General features: G+C 38.0%; 1 protein-coding gene across 5 annotated transcripts in view; it reads right to left on the bottom strand.

Annotated features, from left to right (window-relative positions):
* LOC148678299 (tripartite motif-containing protein 2) overlaps positions 1 to 22,062 on the bottom strand; it is a 48,692-nt gene that overhangs the window by 11,715 nt on the left and 14,915 nt on the right. For 4 of the 5 annotated variants that reach the window (XM_088633203.1, XM_088633204.1, XM_088633200.1 and 1 more), the window contains exons 2-5: positions 4,924 to 5,102; positions 3,695 to 3,932; positions 1,712 to 1,863; positions 907 to 1,087 (exon numbers count right to left, since the gene is read on the bottom strand). In XM_088633203.1, coding sequence (XP_088489329.1) covers positions 907 to 1,087; positions 1,712 to 1,863; positions 3,695 to 3,932; positions 4,924 to 5,057 — 705 coding nt within the window. In that variant the 5' untranslated portion in view covers positions 5,058 to 5,102. Of the gene's footprint in view, positions 1 to 906; positions 1,088 to 1,711; positions 1,864 to 3,694; positions 3,933 to 4,923; positions 5,103 to 8,373; positions 8,699 to 22,062 lie in introns of those variants that run through there. The other variant, XM_088633202.1, reaches the window with a different exon arrangement.

Raw genomic sequence — 22,062 nt, 5'->3', positions numbered from 1 at the left:
CAGGCTGAGAATCTGATAAAAGAAAAAAAACCTCTATACCTCTATCCCCAGCTCTAAAGTCCTTTTTTGTAACATAAATTGCTGAGTAGTGTGACCTGACACAGCACAACTGTCTAAATTTATCCCAGAGGTGACTGATAATGAAGTGATGTGGAAGAGACACTCTAGTTCTGCGTTTTTGGAACCCTTAGGGATCCTTACTGACATACATCACCCTGGATAAGAACATCTGGCAACTAAATAATAAAACAATGACAAAGACAGATGCATGTTTACATTTTAAGTTCCATATCATGTTTGAAATGTACAAATCAAAACAAGCTCTTTCAGATCTGATAAGTAACTCCCTGTCATAAAGCAACAAATCAATCAATCACAGCCCTAGCAGGTTTCTGATTACTACAGCTACATGCAGAAAACCACATCCCAATAAGTTTTTTTTCTTCTTCTTTCAGGATTCAATTTCTTTTAAGCACGTCTATATCCTAACTTTGTAACATCTGCAAGTTTCAGTTAAGCAGTTTCCAAAGTATTCAAAATATCCTTATTTATACAGTATGCAAAATTTCCCCATGTGAAATTTGGTTAACAGCACATACATTACAGTTAGTATTTTGCAAGTTACAGTATTTCATTCAGTGTTATTCAGATCACTTAAAGCCCAGACAAACTGCCATTTCCTGGGTGAGTTGGGGTGCAATTACTTTTTTAATAAAAATGCACTTTACAGGGTATGCAGTAATTTCTTGTTAAAAAATGGCATACAAGCCATTGGAATAAAAAAACAAACAAATAAAACTGGGCTGGAAGCAGTGCTAGATCAGAAGCTGACATTGCACACTTAGCTATTTTAACAAGATTAATACGCCTCCAGTGTAAAGACCCAGGCTAAAAGCACAAACCTACTTTCTGTTTGAGTCCATATGTGACCTCCAGCTCCATGAGCAGCACACTTTTGCGCACATTAAGCGTCTTCTGCAATTCATCGAAGGTGGAGTGAATATCTTCTTCAATGCAGGACTTTTGATTGGTAAGCTGCTGTAAGATTTCCGACATGACCTGCAGGGCTGAGTCAATCTCAGGCAGCCTATGTACAGCAGAGCACAAAGAGGAATTGAATCATTTCACTGAAACTTGAAAGAGTTTTTGAACATAAAGACAGTACAATGATTTTGAGCATGTTACATGTGCATCTATTCATGTGTGCATAGATACCACTGTCTATTGAAAACCCTTGCATTATTATATTTTCTCCCTTGAGTAACACTCAGGGAGTTGTCCATTGGGACAGCTAACGTACTGTATGTTGCACAAGGTAGGAGGGAAAAGACTCTACGGGACACTGGTCCATCACAGAAAATCCAAATGAACAAGGGGAACAGATGGTACCAGGCTAGAATTGAACCCAAGATCCAAGAAATCCATCGGCAGTGCTAACCACCATACCACTATGCTGCCTTAATAATGATGTGATATATTTAAAAGAGGAGATATAATAGAGAAATATTTCAGTTATACCGCTTATAGGAACAATCTACACAGATGAAAACATAGCTACAGGTAACTAAGTGTTTTAGTGAAAGATTTAGCTTTGTTTGGAAAAAAAGGCAGCAGTAGTGACAGTTTAACAATGAAGGTACAGTATCTTCAGATAGGCACACCGTGACATGGGAGAGGGAGATGAAGAGCTGGGCTGAGGAGACAAACTAACCTGTTCTTGACAGCATCGAGCTGGTCTTGCAGGGAAGCCTTGTGCTGCTCCACCACGTCTTTGAGCGGGACAGTGGGGTGCTCAGCGTGCTCTCCCACAGTGCAGTCCTGGCACATGGCTGTCTCACATGAAGGACAGTAGAACTCCATCACCTGAACAACAGCACACCAGAGACCCAGTGAGGCCCAGAAAGTCAGCTAGGCATGTGCCTCTCCTCTCCACAGCAATAACCTGCTAGTGTGCAGACAAACATAACACACCCGCAAAAAAGTACTCTTCTCTCTTTAGTAGTTCAGGTGGGTAGCTGCGTCAGCATGCATAGGCTGCAAAGGAACAAGTAATAGGTTCATTCCATGCTGAAAAAAAGAAGAAAGAAAACACAATGCTTCAGCCATTGAGCCTTCTTCAGCCTTCTCACATCTGAAGAAGGGTCCACGGCCGAAACGTTGTGTTTTCTTTCTTCTTTTTTTCAGCATAGAATAAACCTATTACTTGTTCCTCTTCTCTCTTTGTTGACTCACAGTTAAAGGAAAAATTAAAAGCATCAAAAACAATCAAATGATAATCTAGAAGAACTCAGAAAAACTTTATATTGTAAAGTTGAGGTAAAGGTTCCCAGAAAATGGCTTAATATGTAATCATAGCAATGCTAAAAGAGAATAGAAAGATAATCTCCCAATAACACAGTCGTCTGGAACTTCTTTTATTGTGCCCAAAATGGACTTAAAACCTTGTCTTGACAACTTTACCTAACCAGCTACAGTTACCAGTTACCAGCTGACCACATTGTTATGACAACATCACAATAAAGTTTAAATATTACAGAAATTATCATTTGTAGATTCAAAGGCAATGTTCTCAAAACATTACTTTTATTTAAGTTACATGGAAATTATGACATTTATACAGTAATGCCCCCTCATCATTTTAAGATTCTGTAACATCTCAATACTGGTATCAAATACTGCTCAGAAGTAAAGTCTTATGAAAGCATATGTACAATATACATGTCTTCAGTGGTCACACATTTTGTTTCAACACTATGTCTTAAAGTTTGATATAACAAAACTGTACCCTTCCAGTAACCCTGTACAAACCTTGCTAAAACATTTTGATTACCATAACCAGACCACAGCCTTTCAGAAAAGGTTGTTACAACATGTAGGGATAGCTGGTCTGATAACCACACCATCACTCTTTCCATATTGTTCATCAGACACTACTGCTGCAGACCCACAGGACGCAGAACTGGGATTTCATGGATTAGATTCAGGTCAGGTCTGATTTGCCCTCAAAGCAAGTCTAAAATTAATAAGTACAGCAAATCCCACCAGAACGCAAAAATATCTCTGTTGCCATAGAGACCAAAATTAGCTGCTGACGCTGGGAGCTTCTGCACTGGAGAAGAGACAGACATCATCTGCTCAAGCCCAAAACGGACACAGATAATTCTGTACAGTTCCCACATCCCTCCCTGACTGCGTCCACAGCCCAGTCCTGCCAGTCTTCTGCAAAAACTATACTGGTCTATTAATGGAAACTGTCAGACGAGTAACAGTTAAAAAGCATTACTTTCCAGTACTGCCAATTTTCAAGCACATCAATAGCTCCACAGTTCATGTGCTTAGGTAATACTCAGCAATTACACAAAAGCTTACTGCAGTCAGTGCATGAATGTTACAGTACAATTACTGTATATTTACTAATGAAATTACAGTCAGCAACATAACTAGGTATGCACAGGTATACCAGATAAGAGGCCTAGAGAAGAAACATGGTGCAGACTGCTTCTTACTCTGTACACATACTGTAACATTGCAAGGCAGAGCTTGCAGTTAATAAGGTGCTGTGAAATGACAGGTTATTAATAGTTGCAGCAAGTGACAGCAGAAGGCTGCGATGAAGTCTGATACTGCCTGTGGCTGACTGAGAGCTTGTGGGCAAACCGATGATTGTATGCTGGGAGGAAGGAAACACTCTTACATTGCCTCCATGGTTTGGGCAGGACAGGGGTTTGCCGGTGGCGACAGCGGTGACGGTCTCCAGCACAGTGCAGGCCTCGCTGCTGCTGTCTGGCGACCTCTGCAGGACATCCATCAAGTTAGTGATGAAGAAGTTGTTCTGCAGTGCGGAGACTCCCTTCTCTGGCAGAATGGACGTCTGTCGGCACACCGGGCACGAAAGAGTCAGGCTGTGTGCAGGAATGTAGTTTTGTAGGCACCTGCAAGACAGAAAGAAGGTAGTAAGTTTTTGTTGTGCATTTATGAATCATAGAAAAAAGTTGGGCACATTTTTAACAAGCCACAATTATTCAGACCTTTCTTATGCTATTCCATTTTGTGGAACCATTACAAAATGATATATATATATATATTTTTAAAACTTAATATTTATTTCAAAATGTGAATGTTTAGACTGACGACTTCTAATTGTAAGGTAAGTTACAGTAAAAGGCAGCAAATCTTAAATTGGAAAACATGCAAAGATATGCAGACTCCTAAACTCAGTATATGATGGAAGCACCTTTGGCAAGAATTGCAGACGTGAGATTTTTTGTTTAAGTCTCTATCAAATTTCAAGGATTATCAATTATCAAGGATTCAGGTCAGAGACATCCAGAGACTTCAATATTTTCTGTACCATTCTCCTGAACTGAACTTTTCAAAAACTTTATCTCTGACTTTGAAACACCTTAGTCTTCATGATTGAGTCTTCACTTGAAATTCACTATCTGATCAACAACCTCATAAACACGTTTTTTATGAAAACATGAGAACCACTATTAATGCACATAGACAGAGGCCATTCAGCTAACTGCATGGTTCGTTAAGATAATTTTGTGCACCAAAAATAATTTAGGTTTGCCACAGCAAAGGGTCCAAATATGCAATTCTTGACTTTTCCCCCTTTTCTTTCACATTGTCTACAGTATGTCTTTCTTTTTGTTTTTGCTTTGAATGTGTGGAGTAGGTTCTATATGTAATAAATAGTTGCTATGTTGAAGTGTCATGACGAAAACATGAAAGCAACAAAATGTGAAAACTGTGAAAGAGTCAGAACACTTTTTCAAGACTCTGTAGTTCACAGGTTGGACATGCTGACTGATATGTTTAGTTATATGATCCCACTCAACTGTACTGAAGTGTAAATGAAGAAGGAATTAAAAAACTCCAGACTAAAATGAACCTAAATGAAAGGGTGGGAACTCCTACCTTTCACAGAAGGTGTGCAGGCAAGGAAGCACCTTGGGGTTCTTGTAGCGATCCAAGCATATACTGCAGATCAGGAACTGCTTGTCAATCTGGCGCACCACAGGACTGGGGATGCTGGAGCCTTCACTGGCCATCCTAAAACTCTGGCATAGGGGTCACTATTCCTCTCCCCCTGCACCCTGGAGAGAGAGGGCAGAAAGATCATCAGGCCAACCCGGTGCTAAGCCGTTGCAGAGTTCCCTCACCAGCCTTCCCAGTGTCAGGAAAAACAGAGTGAGGCTCAGAGGCAGAGGGATAATAAAATACATGCATTCCCAATAATCCCCTCCCACGCAGATCCCTCTGTGACAGATTGGGATTTGTAGCTTACTCTGTCATTTCCGTGCTGTTTATGGAAGAAAAAAACATGCTGGTTCTCTGACTCATATGCATAATTATTTTATCATTTGCATTCCATTGTGATAGTAGCTCTCTTTTCATTGTCAGGAAAAACATTGGTATTTCACTGTTATTTAGGTCTACAGGCTAAAACAGTATCTCACAGTAAAACTGTGAAGCAATACAGGCAGTACATTCAAATACAGAGTATGTCTCTGTTGTAATATGATCACAAATACCCAGGATGAGAAGCACAGACATTGCCGTGATAATCCTGCTGTCCGGTTGATGGCAACTGGAGAAACTATTGTTCTTCTCCCACTTGTCTTATAGAGCAAAGAAATGTTTTGTGAAGAAGAAAGAGCTTCTATACTTATTGGGTGGCATTTCACTATGCAGTATGACAATGACCTAAAACAAATGTTCTTTGCAACCAAAGAGGTCATCAAAAGAAAAAGTAGAAAAGCTTAAGAGTCCAAATCAGTCTCAAGATGTAAATCCAATTTAGCAGTATTTTATACAAAGAAGAGAAACCTGAACTCAGAAAACCCCAAAAAGAGGCAAGAACTCAGAGTGCAAAGACCAAAACATCTCAAATGAATACACAAAAAAAACAACCAAACATTACAAAAACAACAATTCAACCAAATACTGATTTTACACTCTGAAATTTTCTTAAAGTGAATGTGTGCGAAATATTTATGGTCACAAGAAATATAGTGTTCTTGTTATAATGTGATCAAATCTATACAAGGAATCAAAAGTATACCCTTACCTCTTTTATGAATGTAATTCGTTCCCAGAAACACTTTTGTATAGCAAAAATGTGTAAAAAGAAAAACATTATTTCACTTACTGTATTTCTTATGGGGAAAAACTGCAATCTGTTCCAGACCCCGAAATGTCACCCCTAAGTTTACTTTTTTAACCAGAAAATGACAAATGGAACAATAATAACTAACATTCATACTGTGGTTTGTGTTTTAGTAATAAAACACACTGATTAGCTAGTTAGACATCATTAATCATACCTGAGTACAGTACTTACTGTACTGTACAATAACCACCTAATTAGCTTTTTGTGTAATTACACACACACTCATAATATTTATTTTCTTAACACTTTTAGGGTCCATGATAAAGTCTGAGCCAAAAATATTCTCACGAAAAGAGCGTACACAATAGCAAACACTTGGAAAATACTTTGGAAAAAATCAACGTTGAAAGTGTCTGTGTCAAATTCTTAAGTTTCTGAGGAAACAATTATTGAGGAAATACCAAATGTGTTCAAAAGGACAAAAGGCAAAAGGACAATTATATTAAAAGTCAACAATTTACAATTATTCCCACAAAATAATAGTCTGTAGTAGGCCTACTTTGAAATATAAAACCATCTCTAAAATACAATGACTATTTTAAGAATAAAAGATGAAGACTAATTTCTGTTGATCAACAATTTCATGTTATAAGATGATTTGTTTAACTTATTTGGATTAAATTACCTTTCTTCAGTTTATTCAAAACAGAAAAATCTCCATCAGATGAAATTTTCACTTCTTACTGTCTGTGCATTTTTGTTCAAAAATGTTTTCATAAAAGGAAAACACCAGACTATCAACTAAAAATGAAATACTTCCCTTCTTAAAATGTGTATCTTCATGAGCAAAGAGAGTGTAGGCAATTATATATCAACCCAGTATAGTGGAAAATTCAGTTTTGAAAATTCACAGTGGGTTCCTTGTTAAGTTTTCAAACAGCTTCACTCATTCTGCTGTATGATTTGACATTCAAGGATGACATTAAAGGACTATAAATGCACGATTCAAGTTTTTAAATAGCTCAGAAGAATGTCATGTAGGAAGAAGATTACACAGGGAAAAGGTAGAAATTTTCTGAATAAAAATAACAAAAGCCTGTAGCAGCAGAATGAATTCTCATCCAAATATTTTAATAATAGTTCATTATATCATTATCTGTCAACAAAACCTTCCTTTCACAGTAACCTAGAAAGCTACTAAAAAAGCGTTCTTTTGTTTTTACATAACTTCACGTGATTTGTGGTGGCAAAATGAAGTTTATTGGGGGATTCAATAAACTGTATGTCTGAAAACTGAAGAGATTAAGTGTAATTCAAACGTCAGGACACTCTGTATGGATGTGTTTTCGTTCCTCACAGTCACACAGAAGCTGCTTCGAGGTCCCCATAGGCTGGCTCTCTGTCCCAATGACTAAGCAGATTTGAAAACAATAACACAGCCATTGAGAAGAGAAGAAGGGGAGCTTGTTGGTTCAGGTAAATGGGGAAGAAGATAGGAGGCCAATTTTTCTTACAGTGATAAAATAAAAGCTCAAGAGCTCCAAAAAAAGAAAATAAGAAATGGTTCAGTTTCCTCTCTTCAAAATCCCAGACTACCCTAGACAACAAGTTAGATGGAAGTATAGCTGTATACAAAACTTAGTTTCATGATAGAGCACCCCCAAGCTGTACTGTACAGTATGTTAGTAATGTAAACATCAAGTAATCAACAACCAACATGCGTGACTATCAAACACATAACAGCAGCAACAGTGCATAAATCTGACTTTAAAAACATTTTTCACACCAATGAAAACAGATAACTCTGTGAACAGGCTTAACATTTTTACTAATCTGGCATCTTCCATGTTCATCATTAAAATGATCTATTTGTATTAAGACAGCTACCTGACAGCTGTAACCAAATCAAATTAGGACAATATACTGTATTACACAAAAAAAAATCAAAAATAGCATCCAGAAAAGAAAACTAAAATAAATCTGTTTGCTAAACAGAATAGTTGTACAAAGGGAATGTCTACGTACTGTATAAAATGTCAAAATACTTCTCTCTTAGAAAAAAAGAAGAACAACTGGGCCAAAAAAAAAATCAGTAAGCAGGGAAACCAAACTGATACAGAACTGTTAAGAAAGAAATCAACTACAACTAATAATACAACTAAAATTCAGATACAAATCCAATGGAAGAGGAACAGGTATATATATGTAAATAAAAAATAAAGCAGCATCATGCGTTGCATTTCATAGTGCCCTACCATAGCCATGCCATCCTCAGAGCAAAGATATTTCTTGTTACATGCAGTCATGTAGTGATGCTCCACTCCAGGTAGAGAAGAAATTAGAACACTGATTTATAACAAGGCTCAAAATGGAGGTCAGCACGTATAAAGTGTAACTCTAAAAAAAGGAAATCAAAAAAAGAAAAAAAAGGATGTTGGGTTAATGGCAAGAAGGGGGACCCCCCCCCCCCTCCTCCACATCCACGTTAGAATTTCAAGCCAATCAATCTTTATTTAAGCTCTCTCTCTCTCCTGCTCTCGCCCAGATGGTGCTGGCACACTGCAGCAAACCCTGCAAAGGATGGTGGGATAGAGATGCAGCAGCGAGCAGCGATGAGATTTGCTGCTCTCTCATAAATCAGCAAATCAGCTGGTGCCAGCCTCCCAGGGTCAGTGACTCAGCCACTAGAATGCTGTGCAACAGGATTAAAAGGAACAGCCACATCAAATCAAGGCTCCTGCCATGGAGCATCACGCTGTGTCATAACAGGGGGAGCCATACAGATCTCCTTCAGACAGCAATCCGCAGCACGTCAGACCACATCTCCCAACACTTCAAACAAACGAGGGCCTTTGTTTTCATTCGTTTTTCACTCATCATTTCATTTTGCATAATGAAAAACCACAGAGCAGTAATCACCCACCAGAATCTGTACTAAATTCTAGCTCCAATATTATTAAATAATGTACAGGCTCTATTCTAATTGTTTATCTTCCGAGAATTTGACAACGCAACCGCCTTCAATACATACAAAGGAAAACAAAGGGAGTCCTTTAATTCCTACAGAATTTTCACACAGGGGAATTTCCACAAATATATTAAGCTTCCATTTCAATAAACATGCCTGTATCCGTACCCTTGGAAAGGTAAAGGTATGATATTCAATATAATGACTAAACACTTCCAGACAGAATCTTTACTCCAGAGGTCTCCAATCCTCGTCCCGAGGAGCCCCCAGTTTTACTGGTTCTCGGGGTCTCTTCAAATCATCTGCATATGAAAATGAGCTTTAACTGCTCCAACTTCAACGTCTTTTCTCATCTCTTTAACTACTCTTGAAAAATCCTTTGGGTTGACACTGTAAGGCAAGAGATTAGGGAAACTCAGTTCCAGTCAGATAGAACCCAACTTCTTTGAAGAAAGAAATACATTTGTGAACATAAAAACTATGTAAACTATGTTTCTCTCCTAGGTAGAATTTAAGACCAGTCTGATTATACATAACAGTCAATTTGAACAAACATCAAACAAACCCAAGCAATAAATTAGAATTAGACATCTTTCTAAGTAAATGTACACCCATACATAACACTATTACAGAGTGGAATACACAGCACATGAAATCAGCCCGAAATCAAGACATATTAAATCAGAATTTATTTTACTTTTAATTTGCACATTGTAATCCACAACCTCCAAGTGAAAAACATAAGATGAAACATTATGAAAAGTAATCACAAATGAAAACCTAGTATGTATCTTATATATATATAAACCTAATATTTAAAAAATTACATTTTTAAATCACGACTTTGTTGGGTTTGCCTAGAATTTTGCTTTTGCCAAGAAAAATAAGATCAGCAACTGCTGTGGTTTTGTGCCATGTCAGAAACACATTATCTAAATGTAGTGTCAGGAACCAAAACTCCCTGAAAAGGTATTAAACTACAATGTACTTCAATATAGAAGCCTTTACTAAAATTGTCAATGTGCAATGTAAACTTTTATTGCTGGGAAAAAGAGAGAAGTAATGAGTAAAACTGAAATGAATCAACATATTTAAATTGCTTACTTTTAAAAGTTTATAAGTTCAATTAAAAAAGAAAGGCATTAAAATTCTAAAATATTATGTTGAATGTTGAAGATTCTTACCAAAATTATTACTTTCAAGTTTCTCAGCTGTAACAGGTTCACTGAATAATACTATCTAGAAAGATTTATGAAATGGAAGGACGTTGAAATAATAGAGCTTAGCATCTAAACAGACCACTAAAGCAATAAGGTCTATATCCATGGCTTGCAGTGCATTTTCAGTGAATAACCTGTTCATGTATTTTCATTGACACTAGGTAAAAACATAAACATGACCTATAGCATACACGTAAAATAACAATATTACATTATTTATAGATGGAATCCATTTGTTAATCTTTCTTCTCAAATTCTTCTATAAATGTGTCATAAAACTGGTGTTTTCTTTCCTCTTTCTGCTCAAACTGCTGCTCTGACTATTTTTTAAGTTGTATGTTATTTAAGTTTAAGTTGTTATTTAACTTCTTGTTGTTACTGCTGCTTTTCTGTGTTTATGTTCCTGGCAATTCTTTAATGTCTTTGTATCGGAGCATACATGCAAATAAGCATTTCATTGCACTTGTGCATATGACAAATAAGCTAAACTGAATTAAAAGTTCTTCTGACTTTTCAGTTTGTGACATAACATTTTCTCATAATCGTAACTGACACTCCAGACAGAAAGGATTAGCAAGCAAACAGTTTTAATTAGTAGACACTGAATTGCTGTGCGCATGCTATTTTTCATTCTGCATTATTGCAGCCGTTTTGCTAGCAAGTGTTGCTGATGTCAGAGTAAGGAAACAGCACAGTATTGGATGTGCAGATATAGCATGCTAAGTTCACAAAGCATGACAGGATAATATAGACTATGATGACAAAACTAACCAACCAAATTAACTAAACTGCCCTGATGGACCATAAATCACACATGATGGACATATAAAAAATAATCTAACTAAATTCTGTAGGAGTAAATATTATACTGCATGTTAATACAGCATTTTAGTTCTGGCTGGTCATACACAGCATGTACCCTTAGGGGGCCAGCAGGGGGCGCTCACCCTGTGGTCCATGTGGGTCCTAATGCCCCAGTATAGTGACGGGGACACTATACTGTAAACAGGCGCCGTCCTTCGGATGAGACGTAAAACCGAGGTCCTGACTCTCTGTGGTCATTAAAAATCCCAGGGCGTTTCTCGAAAAGAGTAGGGGTGTAACCCCGGTGCCCTGGCTAAATTTCCCATTGGCCCTTACCAATCCTGGCCTCCTAATAATCCCCCTCTATGAATTGGCTACATTACTCTGCTCTCCTCCCCACTGATAGCTGATGTGTGGTGAGCGTTCTGGCGCACTATGGCTGCTGTCGCATCATCCAGGTGAATGCTGCACATTGGTGGTGGTGGAGGGGAGTTCCCATTACCTGTAAAGCACTTTGAGTGGAGTGTCCAGAAAAGCGCTATATACAGTAAGTGTAAGCAATTATTATTATTACACTGTCTTCATATACAGTATGTTTTAGTTCTTTTATTTTTTATCCTTGACAATGGCTGACAAATACCAAGTACGGCAAAAATCAACTTATTTGTTTTAGTTATTGGGTTTGTACATATTTGGATGTATATGCTCTTTGAAAAATTCTGTCAGTGCTGAAAATGAAGAATTCTATCAATTATGTGTCTCTGTCTGCAATCATCACCTAGTACAATAAAAAAAACCTAACAGCTGGAACACGTCCAACTAAAGCACTATTTTTAGAAAGGCGTAAAACAATTCAGAACAGTTATTTTTGCACATTAGGATGTGCAACAGCTGAAAAAACTGTAGTCTGCATGGCTACCATGTGCTGAGATGTGCTGCATGCCATGTGCGTGATGCCTCACATTCCAACACCTCAGAACATCAAATAAACAGCTTCCAGACTGAGACACATGGCAGGTCTAACTAACCCTGTTTGCTGTTGTTCTTCTCTTTTGATCTACGCTACTTTAACCAAATCCAAACCGGCAGAAAATCTAATAATGACGCACACACAGGAATGTGAAGATAAGGCTTTACTGGAAAAGTGTTCCCTAACTTGAGGCAGTTAAGGCTAAACTTTCAACTTTAAGCAGTTAGAAAACTAAATGGGAAATTATAACAGTAACTGTGGGAATCAATGTCTTTCTTTGTGAAAAAGGAATGTTCTGAAGTTAAAAGGATCAGGTTTTCCTAGCAATAAAATACATAAAATTGGGCCTAGCCTTTTAGGAGCTAATTACAGATACAGTATAAATTAATGCTCAAAAACTCACAGATCATGCATTCCACACAGATTAGGATACTAATAAAAACACCTGTTTCTTTATTTGCATTGTATTTTGTCATTTTAACAAAAAGAATAGTTATCATGAAAGATGTACAATGTTGTTCTGGTACTTGGCTTTGCCAGTATGACTGGCTAAACTAACACTTGAACTCTTTAATTTGGGGAATTATTTTTGGCAAGAAACTGTGTTTAAATAGACAAGCCACCTTATATTTAAGTAAAGTCATGAGACATGAGTCTATCCACCTTCGGAAGACATAGAAATCTATTTCAGGGAGAAATTAAGTCCATAATCAAGACATCGCATGAGAAAAAAAGGAAAAATGCATTGAAGCTACTCCTGCCTTGGTAACCTCTGTAAACTTTGTAAACATAATTTATCCTAAAAATTTGTCCAAGATAATCAAGCTGTTGAAATGGTAAATGCATGGTAAATCAATGGGAGGAAGATATGTCAGTTATTGCCAAATGTCCTTTAAATCATGAATGACATCTTTCCAGCCCAAAAACACACTTTTACATGATAAATATATACTATATAAACTTTATGCTTTCTGGATCTTTTGACAGTTGATGAAAATGTTTCCTATACCTTTGTTATCATAAATAAAAGCTCTTTATTTCATATGTCATAAATATACTGCCTAAAGTTCACAAAAGAATATAAAAAACCAACAGCATCCATGGTAAGCAACTGACCTACCCCTACAGAGAGCCATTGCCCAGTGTTGGTGTGGAGGATGCAATCATCTACATGCTGCAAAGGGCCTACTCACACTTGGACAAGGCTGGCAACACTGTAAGGATTATGTTTTTGGACTTCTCCAGTGCCTTCAATACTATCCAGCTCTTCTAAGGAGGAAGCTGGTGGAGATGCAAGTCGGTACCTCCATGATCTCATGGATCACTGACTATCTGAATACAACTCAAAGTCGTGCCACCTGCAGAAGTTCTCAGATGACTCTGCGATTGTGGGATGTATCAAGGGTGGGCAGGAGGAAGAGTACAGAGGACTGGTCAGCAGCTTTGTGGAGTGATGTGGAAAGAACCACCTGCAATTGAATGTAGCAAAGACAAAGGAACTGGTGATAGATTTCAGGAGGAAAAGGGTCAAACCTACTCCTGTCTACATCCATGGGAGTGGCGTGGAGATAGTGGACTCATACAAGTACCTGGGAGTGCACATCGATGATAGACTGGAATGGTCTAAGAACATCAAGGCCATCTACAAGAAGGGTCAGAGCCGACTTTACTTCTTGAGGAGTCTCAGGTCCTTCAATGTATGTATTAAGATGCTACATATGTTCTATAAGTCGGTTGTGGCGAGCGCCATCTTCTGCGCGGTGGTATGCTGGGGCTCTGGGATTAGAGCAGTGGATTCTAACAGGCTGAACAAGCTCATCAGAAGAGCAAGCTCTGTCATTGTGTCTGGCCTGGACCCTCAGGTAGTGGCTGAGAGGAGAATGGTGTCCAAACTAGAGGCCATCATGGACAATGTCTCCCATCCCCTCTATGACATGCTTGTGAACAGTAAAGTGATACATCTGTTCTTTTTCTTTTTCCCGTTGACAACCGTTTTCGTACAATATATGCCAGGGACCTGTGCAAGACATTTATATTTATATTTATATTTATATTGTGTAATACAACTTTTTGTGTACTGTTCTGTTCTGGTTTGTTATTTGTGTGTTCTGGACTGTGAGTAACTCTTCTTAGTGCACTTCTTACTGTACTGATTTTATTGTATGTTTTGGATTATTATTATTATTGTTTCATTAGTTACACTGTTGCTGTGTTGTCTGTGTTAAACTGCTGTTGCACTGCAATTTCCATTACGGGATCAATAAAGTATCTATCTAGATATTCCTGAATTTTAAAACTATGTAGTATTTATTTTTACCTTTTTATAATATGTGCATTTTGTAGAGCTTTTTTATAAATTGTTAAACATATGAAACACACACAATATAAGCAATATATTACTGTGGATAAAAGCCTGGTTTTTCTTACAGACTTCAGCAGATTTTGTCTGTCCATTAAACAGAGGGTTTACTTTACATGAAAGTTTTATTTTACAGTGTTCTGAAAAGCCACCGCAGGAGCCCCTGGTCACTGACTCCCACTCCACCCTGTGGGCTTGAGCTCACAGAAGCAGTCTGCACTGGACCCGGGCTTCCTCGTTCACCCACAGCAACAGGTCCTCTCTATCATCAGCCTCTCTTTTGCTGGTGCCCAACTGGTTAGTACTAGTTTTCAACTCTTCCCTTGCCTCTTACTGCATATGTTGCTAATATTCCTTTCTTTTGGGGGGATTCAGCTCAAAAATTGCTCCTATTTTAGCTAAAGACAGCTATTTCCTGTAGCTCTCCTCTGCTTCTGCACCAGGCCACTCTTCCAAGCCAGTAGTTCTTGTGGTTGACACCACCTTCCACTGCAACAACAGAGTTCTGATCTCAATCTAGCTAGTACAGCTGCCTGCTAGCCAGAAGCCCTTCTCCTAGCTCCTGTCCATTGTCCACCATTTCTGCATCAGACAGGTAGTGCCAAGTCACCATGGCAACCGGGAATACAAACACAATGATGAATTTGTAATCATACGGCATAGCTGGAAACCAAAAAACCAAGAAAATGGCATCCTGCTCACCTGCACGAGTCAGCAAGTGGTTCCTATTCCACCTGTTGGCTGACCTGAGTTCTGGCACATGCAGCATATATGCTGTTCAAGACTGGATCCGAACCACTGCACCTTTCTTGTTCTGTCATTTGTAATAAGCACTAAAAATAAGTTCCACCAAAAGCACAACCTAACTGACTTTCTTTTAGCTGAGTGTTTTGAACTCTGTGTCTGTGTTTTGGGGGATTCTTTTGAGGGGGGTCAGGGCAGCCTCATCTTAACAGTGAGGCTGCCAGTTCCCTCTGTCAGGTGAGCTACAGTATATCAAATGTATTCTGCATATGTTATCTCTCTCACATTTAATAGGCTCTAACCAAACTACTGAAATTGAATTAAAATAGAAAAGTTAAAATAGAAATTTGGGAAGAAGGCTGGATCCTAATCTCATACACTTTCGCTCCCCAGCTTCTCGGGACTTCCCATAACACATCTCTCTCAAACCCCTCCCGCCACCCCATCTACACTCCTGCAGCAGCTCCCTGGCTCAATCCTCGCAATCTGAGGGGTTACAGACAGCCTCATCCCCCGGGTCAAGCTGCCAATTACCTCAGCCAGGCGAGATATACCAGGCCAAATACACTCTACATACAGTATGTAGTCTCTCTCTTGCGTTTATTAGGATCTAACCAAACTACTGAAATATAATTGATGATGTGTCCTGCCACTCATTAGATCCAGAACTGTCAGCACAAATTAGGCCAAAATACTACTACTCAGCAGATAATCAAAGGTAACTTCTAAATAATGGTGATTGAAAGTAAATAATTTCAAGGTGCGATTGATTTCTGAGTTGTATAAAATGATATTTTAATGATGACACATTATTTACAGTGACAATTCAACAAAAATCAAAAGCACCCAGTCTTTCTTTTTGGGGTCATTCATAATGTCTAATGACCACGCTAAATTTGCCAAATATGGGGTAGCCTGTAATTATTTAAACTGTCTCACTTTTGCACTTATACTTTGCAGGAACAAAAAAGTATTAGCAGGAGACCACTGTCCCAACAAATGTATCTTTTCAAACTGTCGGCAGGCAACATAATAGGCTGAGATTTAGTGCCAACAGCAGGTCTTGCATGGCTCACTCTTATAAATGCCCAGTTCTGAAAGTAGCCAGTTGGCCACCTCAGGAGTCAATGAAGTGTAGTGAGGTGAGGATTCCTTTTACTGACTCTCTGTTGTCTTGTTTTGTGTGTTGATTTATAGCTTGTGGGAACTCAGTGTCTCATAGCCAAAGTAAGATTACGACCTGGTGTTTCCCAGCTCTCTGAATCTAAACATAAGGATTACATCATAGCTCAGAAACTCAGCTTGGAAAAACTGTCTAGAGTGATTAAACAGCACTGTAACAGAAGAAGAAAAAACAACAACAACATGAACAGATTTAGTATTCTTTTTCTTGCATTAGATTTAGTAATATTCTTAAAGAAATCATTATTTTGGAGCATTTCAAATCATATCAACTTCTGGATAACATTAAAATAGGTAGATATTTAAATGCAACTACCATAGGCAAGTTATAAATCTACTAACAGAACATCTACTGTATTTCAGTTACATAGTGGTAAAGCTAAAGTTATTTTTGTTCACAGATAAGTTTTTTTTATAACCAAAATTTAAAATGAGGACCACATCCAAACAACATACTGTACAGTACTTCGAACTTCAAATAAACATGTACCAAATTATGTAAAAACAGCTTACTTACTGTATAATTATATTCTCTTACTGATGTTAATGTCTTACAATCTTGAATCCAGGTGCAGTTTCAGGCCACTCGGGCTATGTGTTGGTTCATTTCCATCATACGGTACTTTCCAGCAAAATGAAGTAAGAGCAGTCAAGAGACTAGAAACATGCAAAGGTAATATGATCTTTCCTGTCACACACTGCTGTGTACTAGTTGATGATGGATTTACTCATTAAAAGTTAAAAGAAATAAAAAACTGTTTTTTTTAACAGCACAGCCTAGTGACAGACATTAAGTACAGGGACTTAAGCCAGATACCTACCTGACTGGACGGAATGCAATCACAGCAAAGCAGTACTGTAAATATGTCCAGGTCTCTGGATGGGGTTTCAGCTGACTTCAAGAGTCTATGTGTACAAACCCAGTGCTATATTTGTATTATGGCAGAAGTTAAACATGCCCCTAATGTTTCCAGAGACACGGAAATGCTGGTGTAAGGAAGATGGGTTTTCACAGTAAATTTGCACCACAATATCATTTATAACCCAGCTTCTTTGAAGTACTATAAATACTAGGGTCTCCACCTGCCTGGACTGCACCACTCCGCCCAGCCCAATATAAAACAACAGTAGTTTTGTAGTTAGCTGTTGCCTGTCACTCTCATCATGGGGCACACTTATTCTGGATCCTGGATCCTGAAGTCTACACTGTAGCCCGTCACCAGACTACAGAATCTTTAATTGTCTGTTTTTCACAATGGCCCTAGCAATCAAGGCCAAAGCAGCAGCTGCCACTGCCAATATTTCACTTTGCTAAAGTTCTGTTTTTCTTCCAGTGGTACAACGGCCCTTCAGGGTGAGCAGTTACAAGATTAAGCAAGCCTTGTCTCAGCCATATAAGATTAAAAGGCTTGTTTAACTTTTATATGACACAATGTTTTCTCTCAAAGCAGGCTTTATGCCTACTTGAGACCACCAATACAATGATGTCCAACCACAGTTCACCTAAGGAAAGCTCAAGATACAGTGAGCATCTATAAACTGATTTTTAGACTTTAAGGTTGTAAAAAACTTAAGTCCTGAAAATTGCAGGGTGCTGTAACTCAAATTTCCACTTCCAACAGCAGTTTAAGAGCTGCTAGATTCTTGACAGGGATACAGTTGACAGATTAAGACAAACCTGAGTGGCACTCTCTAAATTATTCATACAGCTCTGCTAAGTCACTAATTCATTAATGAAGAAGACTGAGGGGTCATTGTTGAGAATAATGAAGTGAAAGTGAGGACATATCTGTATTATATGTTACAGAAAACTGTATTATAGTTTTATGGCATGAAAACATTTACCACTAAAAACAGAAAAATGACGGTAGTTTCATGCCTGAGTTTTCTGATTACCGCAGTCTACATACTAGTGCATACTATAGCACAATACCTACAGACAGAATCATGTACATAATACATTCTAACAAAACCCAAGCAGGCTCAGCAACCCTATTTATAATTTCATGCATAATTAATATTAATTTAGATTGTAATAGCCACGGGCTAAAAATAACCAAATTTACAAGTATCAGATGATCTCCACTTTGTTAGTCACCTCCAGCGGGGGTCCCAGTACAAAACTTGTCTTTCAAGAAAGCTATCATTAGGAAACTGATTAAAGCAGAATAGGAATTATAATTAAACAGCTCCACATCCGCAATTCAAGAACGCTGTTAAGAAGCTGACGTTTAGTTGAACAGCAAGTGACAGCAATCTCTGTCAATAGCACCAAAAAAAAGATCTGAAACGGAACTTTCGTAACAGCTCCTAAGGTCTTTGAATCCATTCATCAACTTCACATGTAAAGTATCTACTTCCTCCAATAATTCATAGACCAGCAGATTACATTTAAGGAGCACATGAATGTTTCCAATCAGAAAAAGGCAAGCTTGTTCTGTGTATGTGTGAATAAATAAAAATGTAGGCATGTGAGGTACTTTAAGTAGATCCCTCCCCTACTCGTACCCTGGTTCTCAAAAATGTCTCAGCTTTGAACTTGAACACACAGCAGTGAATTCCACTACCCCAGAAGGATGGTTAACTATCACAGAATAATTAATGGTTATCAAATTACATGTACAGTAAGTGTGTGTACATACAGATCTGCCAGGACAATCCTTACTTTCAAAGTGCTCGCTACATGTGACTGAATTAGGCCTTACACAAAAAGCTGGATTTTGAACTAGCACAAACTTCCATCTCCTATTACAAACTTAACTCCATTTCAGGAAAAGGAAAGAGTTTTAATCTGTCTTCGTTCTTCCACCTCAGCCACTTATACATGGATCTCGTTGTTGCACAGTCAATAGTGTGTACAGTATGCACTCTATGCTCAGTTGGGCAAGAGTTATTCAATATCAGTCTGTGTCAATACATTGTGAGGCACACCAAATGGCATATTTGAAGGCTTAAGCAACTGTACTAATAGTGTTGACAGTGTACTTTTATACCGTTGTTCTGAAAAAGAAATTTGCCAAACAATGAACAAGCAGTCTGAACAACAAAGTATGCTACCATATTTATTTTCAGCAGTCACTATTTGACCTTTAAGGCTACCTAAACAACTCAGATATCTACAGTAAATAAAGGCAGCATACATACTTAACTTTAAAAGGAAAGATCATATATGTTAATTGCATTAGGAATTAATGTTAAAATTAATTTCCCTGCTTGACGGCGGGCTTAAGCTTGCTTATCTTGCAAAACAATTCAAATGAGAAGGAAGAGCTTAAATACCCTGAAGTAACTCAGTCAAATTCCTCAGGCATTTCCTATTAGGCTTTCAGTTTTGGTTGAAGCTGACTCTCTGCAATCACTTTTCTGGGATCAATCAGCTAATAGTAGCCACTAAGCAAATTAATACATAGAGCCAAATGGTCTCGTCTGATTTCATTTGAAAGTGAGTGGTTCCTCTAAGGTGTCGTAAAGCAGATGAAATACAGGAACGTGGTAAGAACAAATTTAATTAATTATCCAGTGGAAGTATTGGCATTTCAAACAATTCCACAAACAGCAATTGGACCTTAATACAAAAATACTGCATGAGACATTTAACTACCACTACATTATGCTTCACATGCAGATTAGGTTATGTTATATGACTCTGATCCTTTATTCTAACTTTTAAGAACACCAATCAAGGAAGAAGAATATGGTGTAATGTTAGCAAACAAATGTGAATGCCTTTGCTCTGTGCTTCTTTATCCATATTACATTTCAAAGTAATTTTGAAAATTGCATGGATGGGCATTACAGTGGCACAATGGTTATCATTTCCACATTGCAGCGCTGGGGTCCTGGGTTCAATTCCAGGGCTGCGGTGCTATGAGTTGAATTTGTATATTCTTCCTGTTTTCATGTGGCTTTCCTCCTGGTGCTCCAGATTCCTCCCACATTCCAAAGACATACCAGTAAGTTAACTGGCTTCTGAGAATGTTGGCCCTGGTGTGTATCTGTGTGTCTGCCCTATGATGGATGGCTGTATGGATCACTACATGAATGGATTTTAGACCTCTCAAAGGGATTAAGGCAGTAATCATATAAAATAAGATCAGTCCATTTGAATTACAATTGACATGGAATAAAAGCTACAGTTCGAATATTTTCCAATTAATCTGAAACAACTGAAAAAATTTGTATCACTTCCAAGCTACAACTAGTTAATAATAGCTGTGTTATATACATAGAACAGCTGAAAGGGAAAGTCCAAGACCGGAAAGTGTGGCGAGAGATGGCCTATAGAATTGCGAGAGTCGGATCCGACTGACCGGATAACATCATCATCATCATACAGTATATACTGATTCATTTTAAAAAAGTTAAATAGATGCAATATACTTCAGGGACACATAATAACTGCTCTTGTGTTCAGCTGTGTTTTTTTTTACATTGATAGTACTGATCAGTTTAAAAAAAAACAATAATTAAAATGGGTACAGCCAAGGATGTGATTTTTAAACTATGTGCTACACAGGAAAGACATTTAACCATTTTAGCGGGCAACATAATGTTAATAAAATCATGTCTTTCTGTTTCAAAATCCACTAGTTCATAATTTCCTATTTTAATGTTTTCCCCATCACAATGTAAAACAGTTTAGTTATGTTTTAGCATAGGAGTGTCTCCCAAGTCTGGAAGAGCCACATTCCAGCAGATTTTATGGCTCAACCTTTAACTGAGCATTTGGAAAATCATTTTCATTTTGAGCACCGAAGCAGGTGATTGGTTCAAATGAGTAATTCAGAGATTATCTGAAATGAAAATACAACATCCCAGTAACTAGCAAGAACCACAACTTGCTTAATTTAACCTGTTTATTGACTGAATTGATTTAACCATATGTGTTCCAAGTCTATATGAATTGATGATTTTAAGGAAATGATGTAAGGGTTGGCCACCCCACTCTTGACTATTAAACAGCCTTTCTGTTCACCACGCGAGCCCTCTGTCTGTGATGACAGCTGACGGCTATGTTACAGGCCACCTCTGTCCATATTCTTTTAATGTCAAGACAACTTGACTGGAATGGGAGAGAGAATTGCTTAGCTATTGAACTGCAACCTATGTCAAAATGGTTCATGATTTAAAAACTATAACATGAAATTCTGATAGTTTATAAATTTCAGCACATTGCACATTGTAATCCTAACATACTCTAGTAAGCTACTTCAAGAGGTTATGATACCTTTCCAATTCACATGAAGGATTACTCTGGAATAGTGTACATCTGTACAGAACTGACCAACCTCAAGACGTTCACCACAAGGGCTCTTGCATAATTCAAATGATATCTGCTGTTCGGCAAAAGAATTAACAAAGGAACCATGAAGTTACAGGAAAGTGAAAGCCAGTGCACCCCAGCTGAGAGCCAGTGCCAACAAAACCTCCAGGACCTGGCACGGAGCTCACTGTTATAACTCTAGCTCTTCTTAATAAAGAAACTTGCTCACTAGCAAAACCACACAATTCTAAAAACAATCTCACTAGTTTTCCTTTCAGCTGTGTCTTGGAGATAAATAAAGACATTTGCCAAAAACTAATTAAAAGGAACCTTGACACTGCAAACAGACAGTAGCTCCACAAACAAAACAGAAACATCCAGTATGACACAGTGAAACCAGACATAGAAGCCTAAAATGCAAATTCCTTGACTCC

The sequence above is a fragment of the Lepisosteus platostomus genome, chromosome 1, assembly GCF_059453375.1.
Source record: "Lepisosteus platostomus isolate fLepPlt1 chromosome 1, fLepPlt1.hap1, whole genome shotgun sequence".
Classification (NCBI taxonomy): domain Eukaryota; kingdom Metazoa; phylum Chordata; class Actinopteri; order Semionotiformes; family Lepisosteidae; genus Lepisosteus; species Lepisosteus platostomus.
Note: the sequence above shows the minus strand (reverse complement) of the source record. Positions and strands in the feature narration are given on the sequence as shown.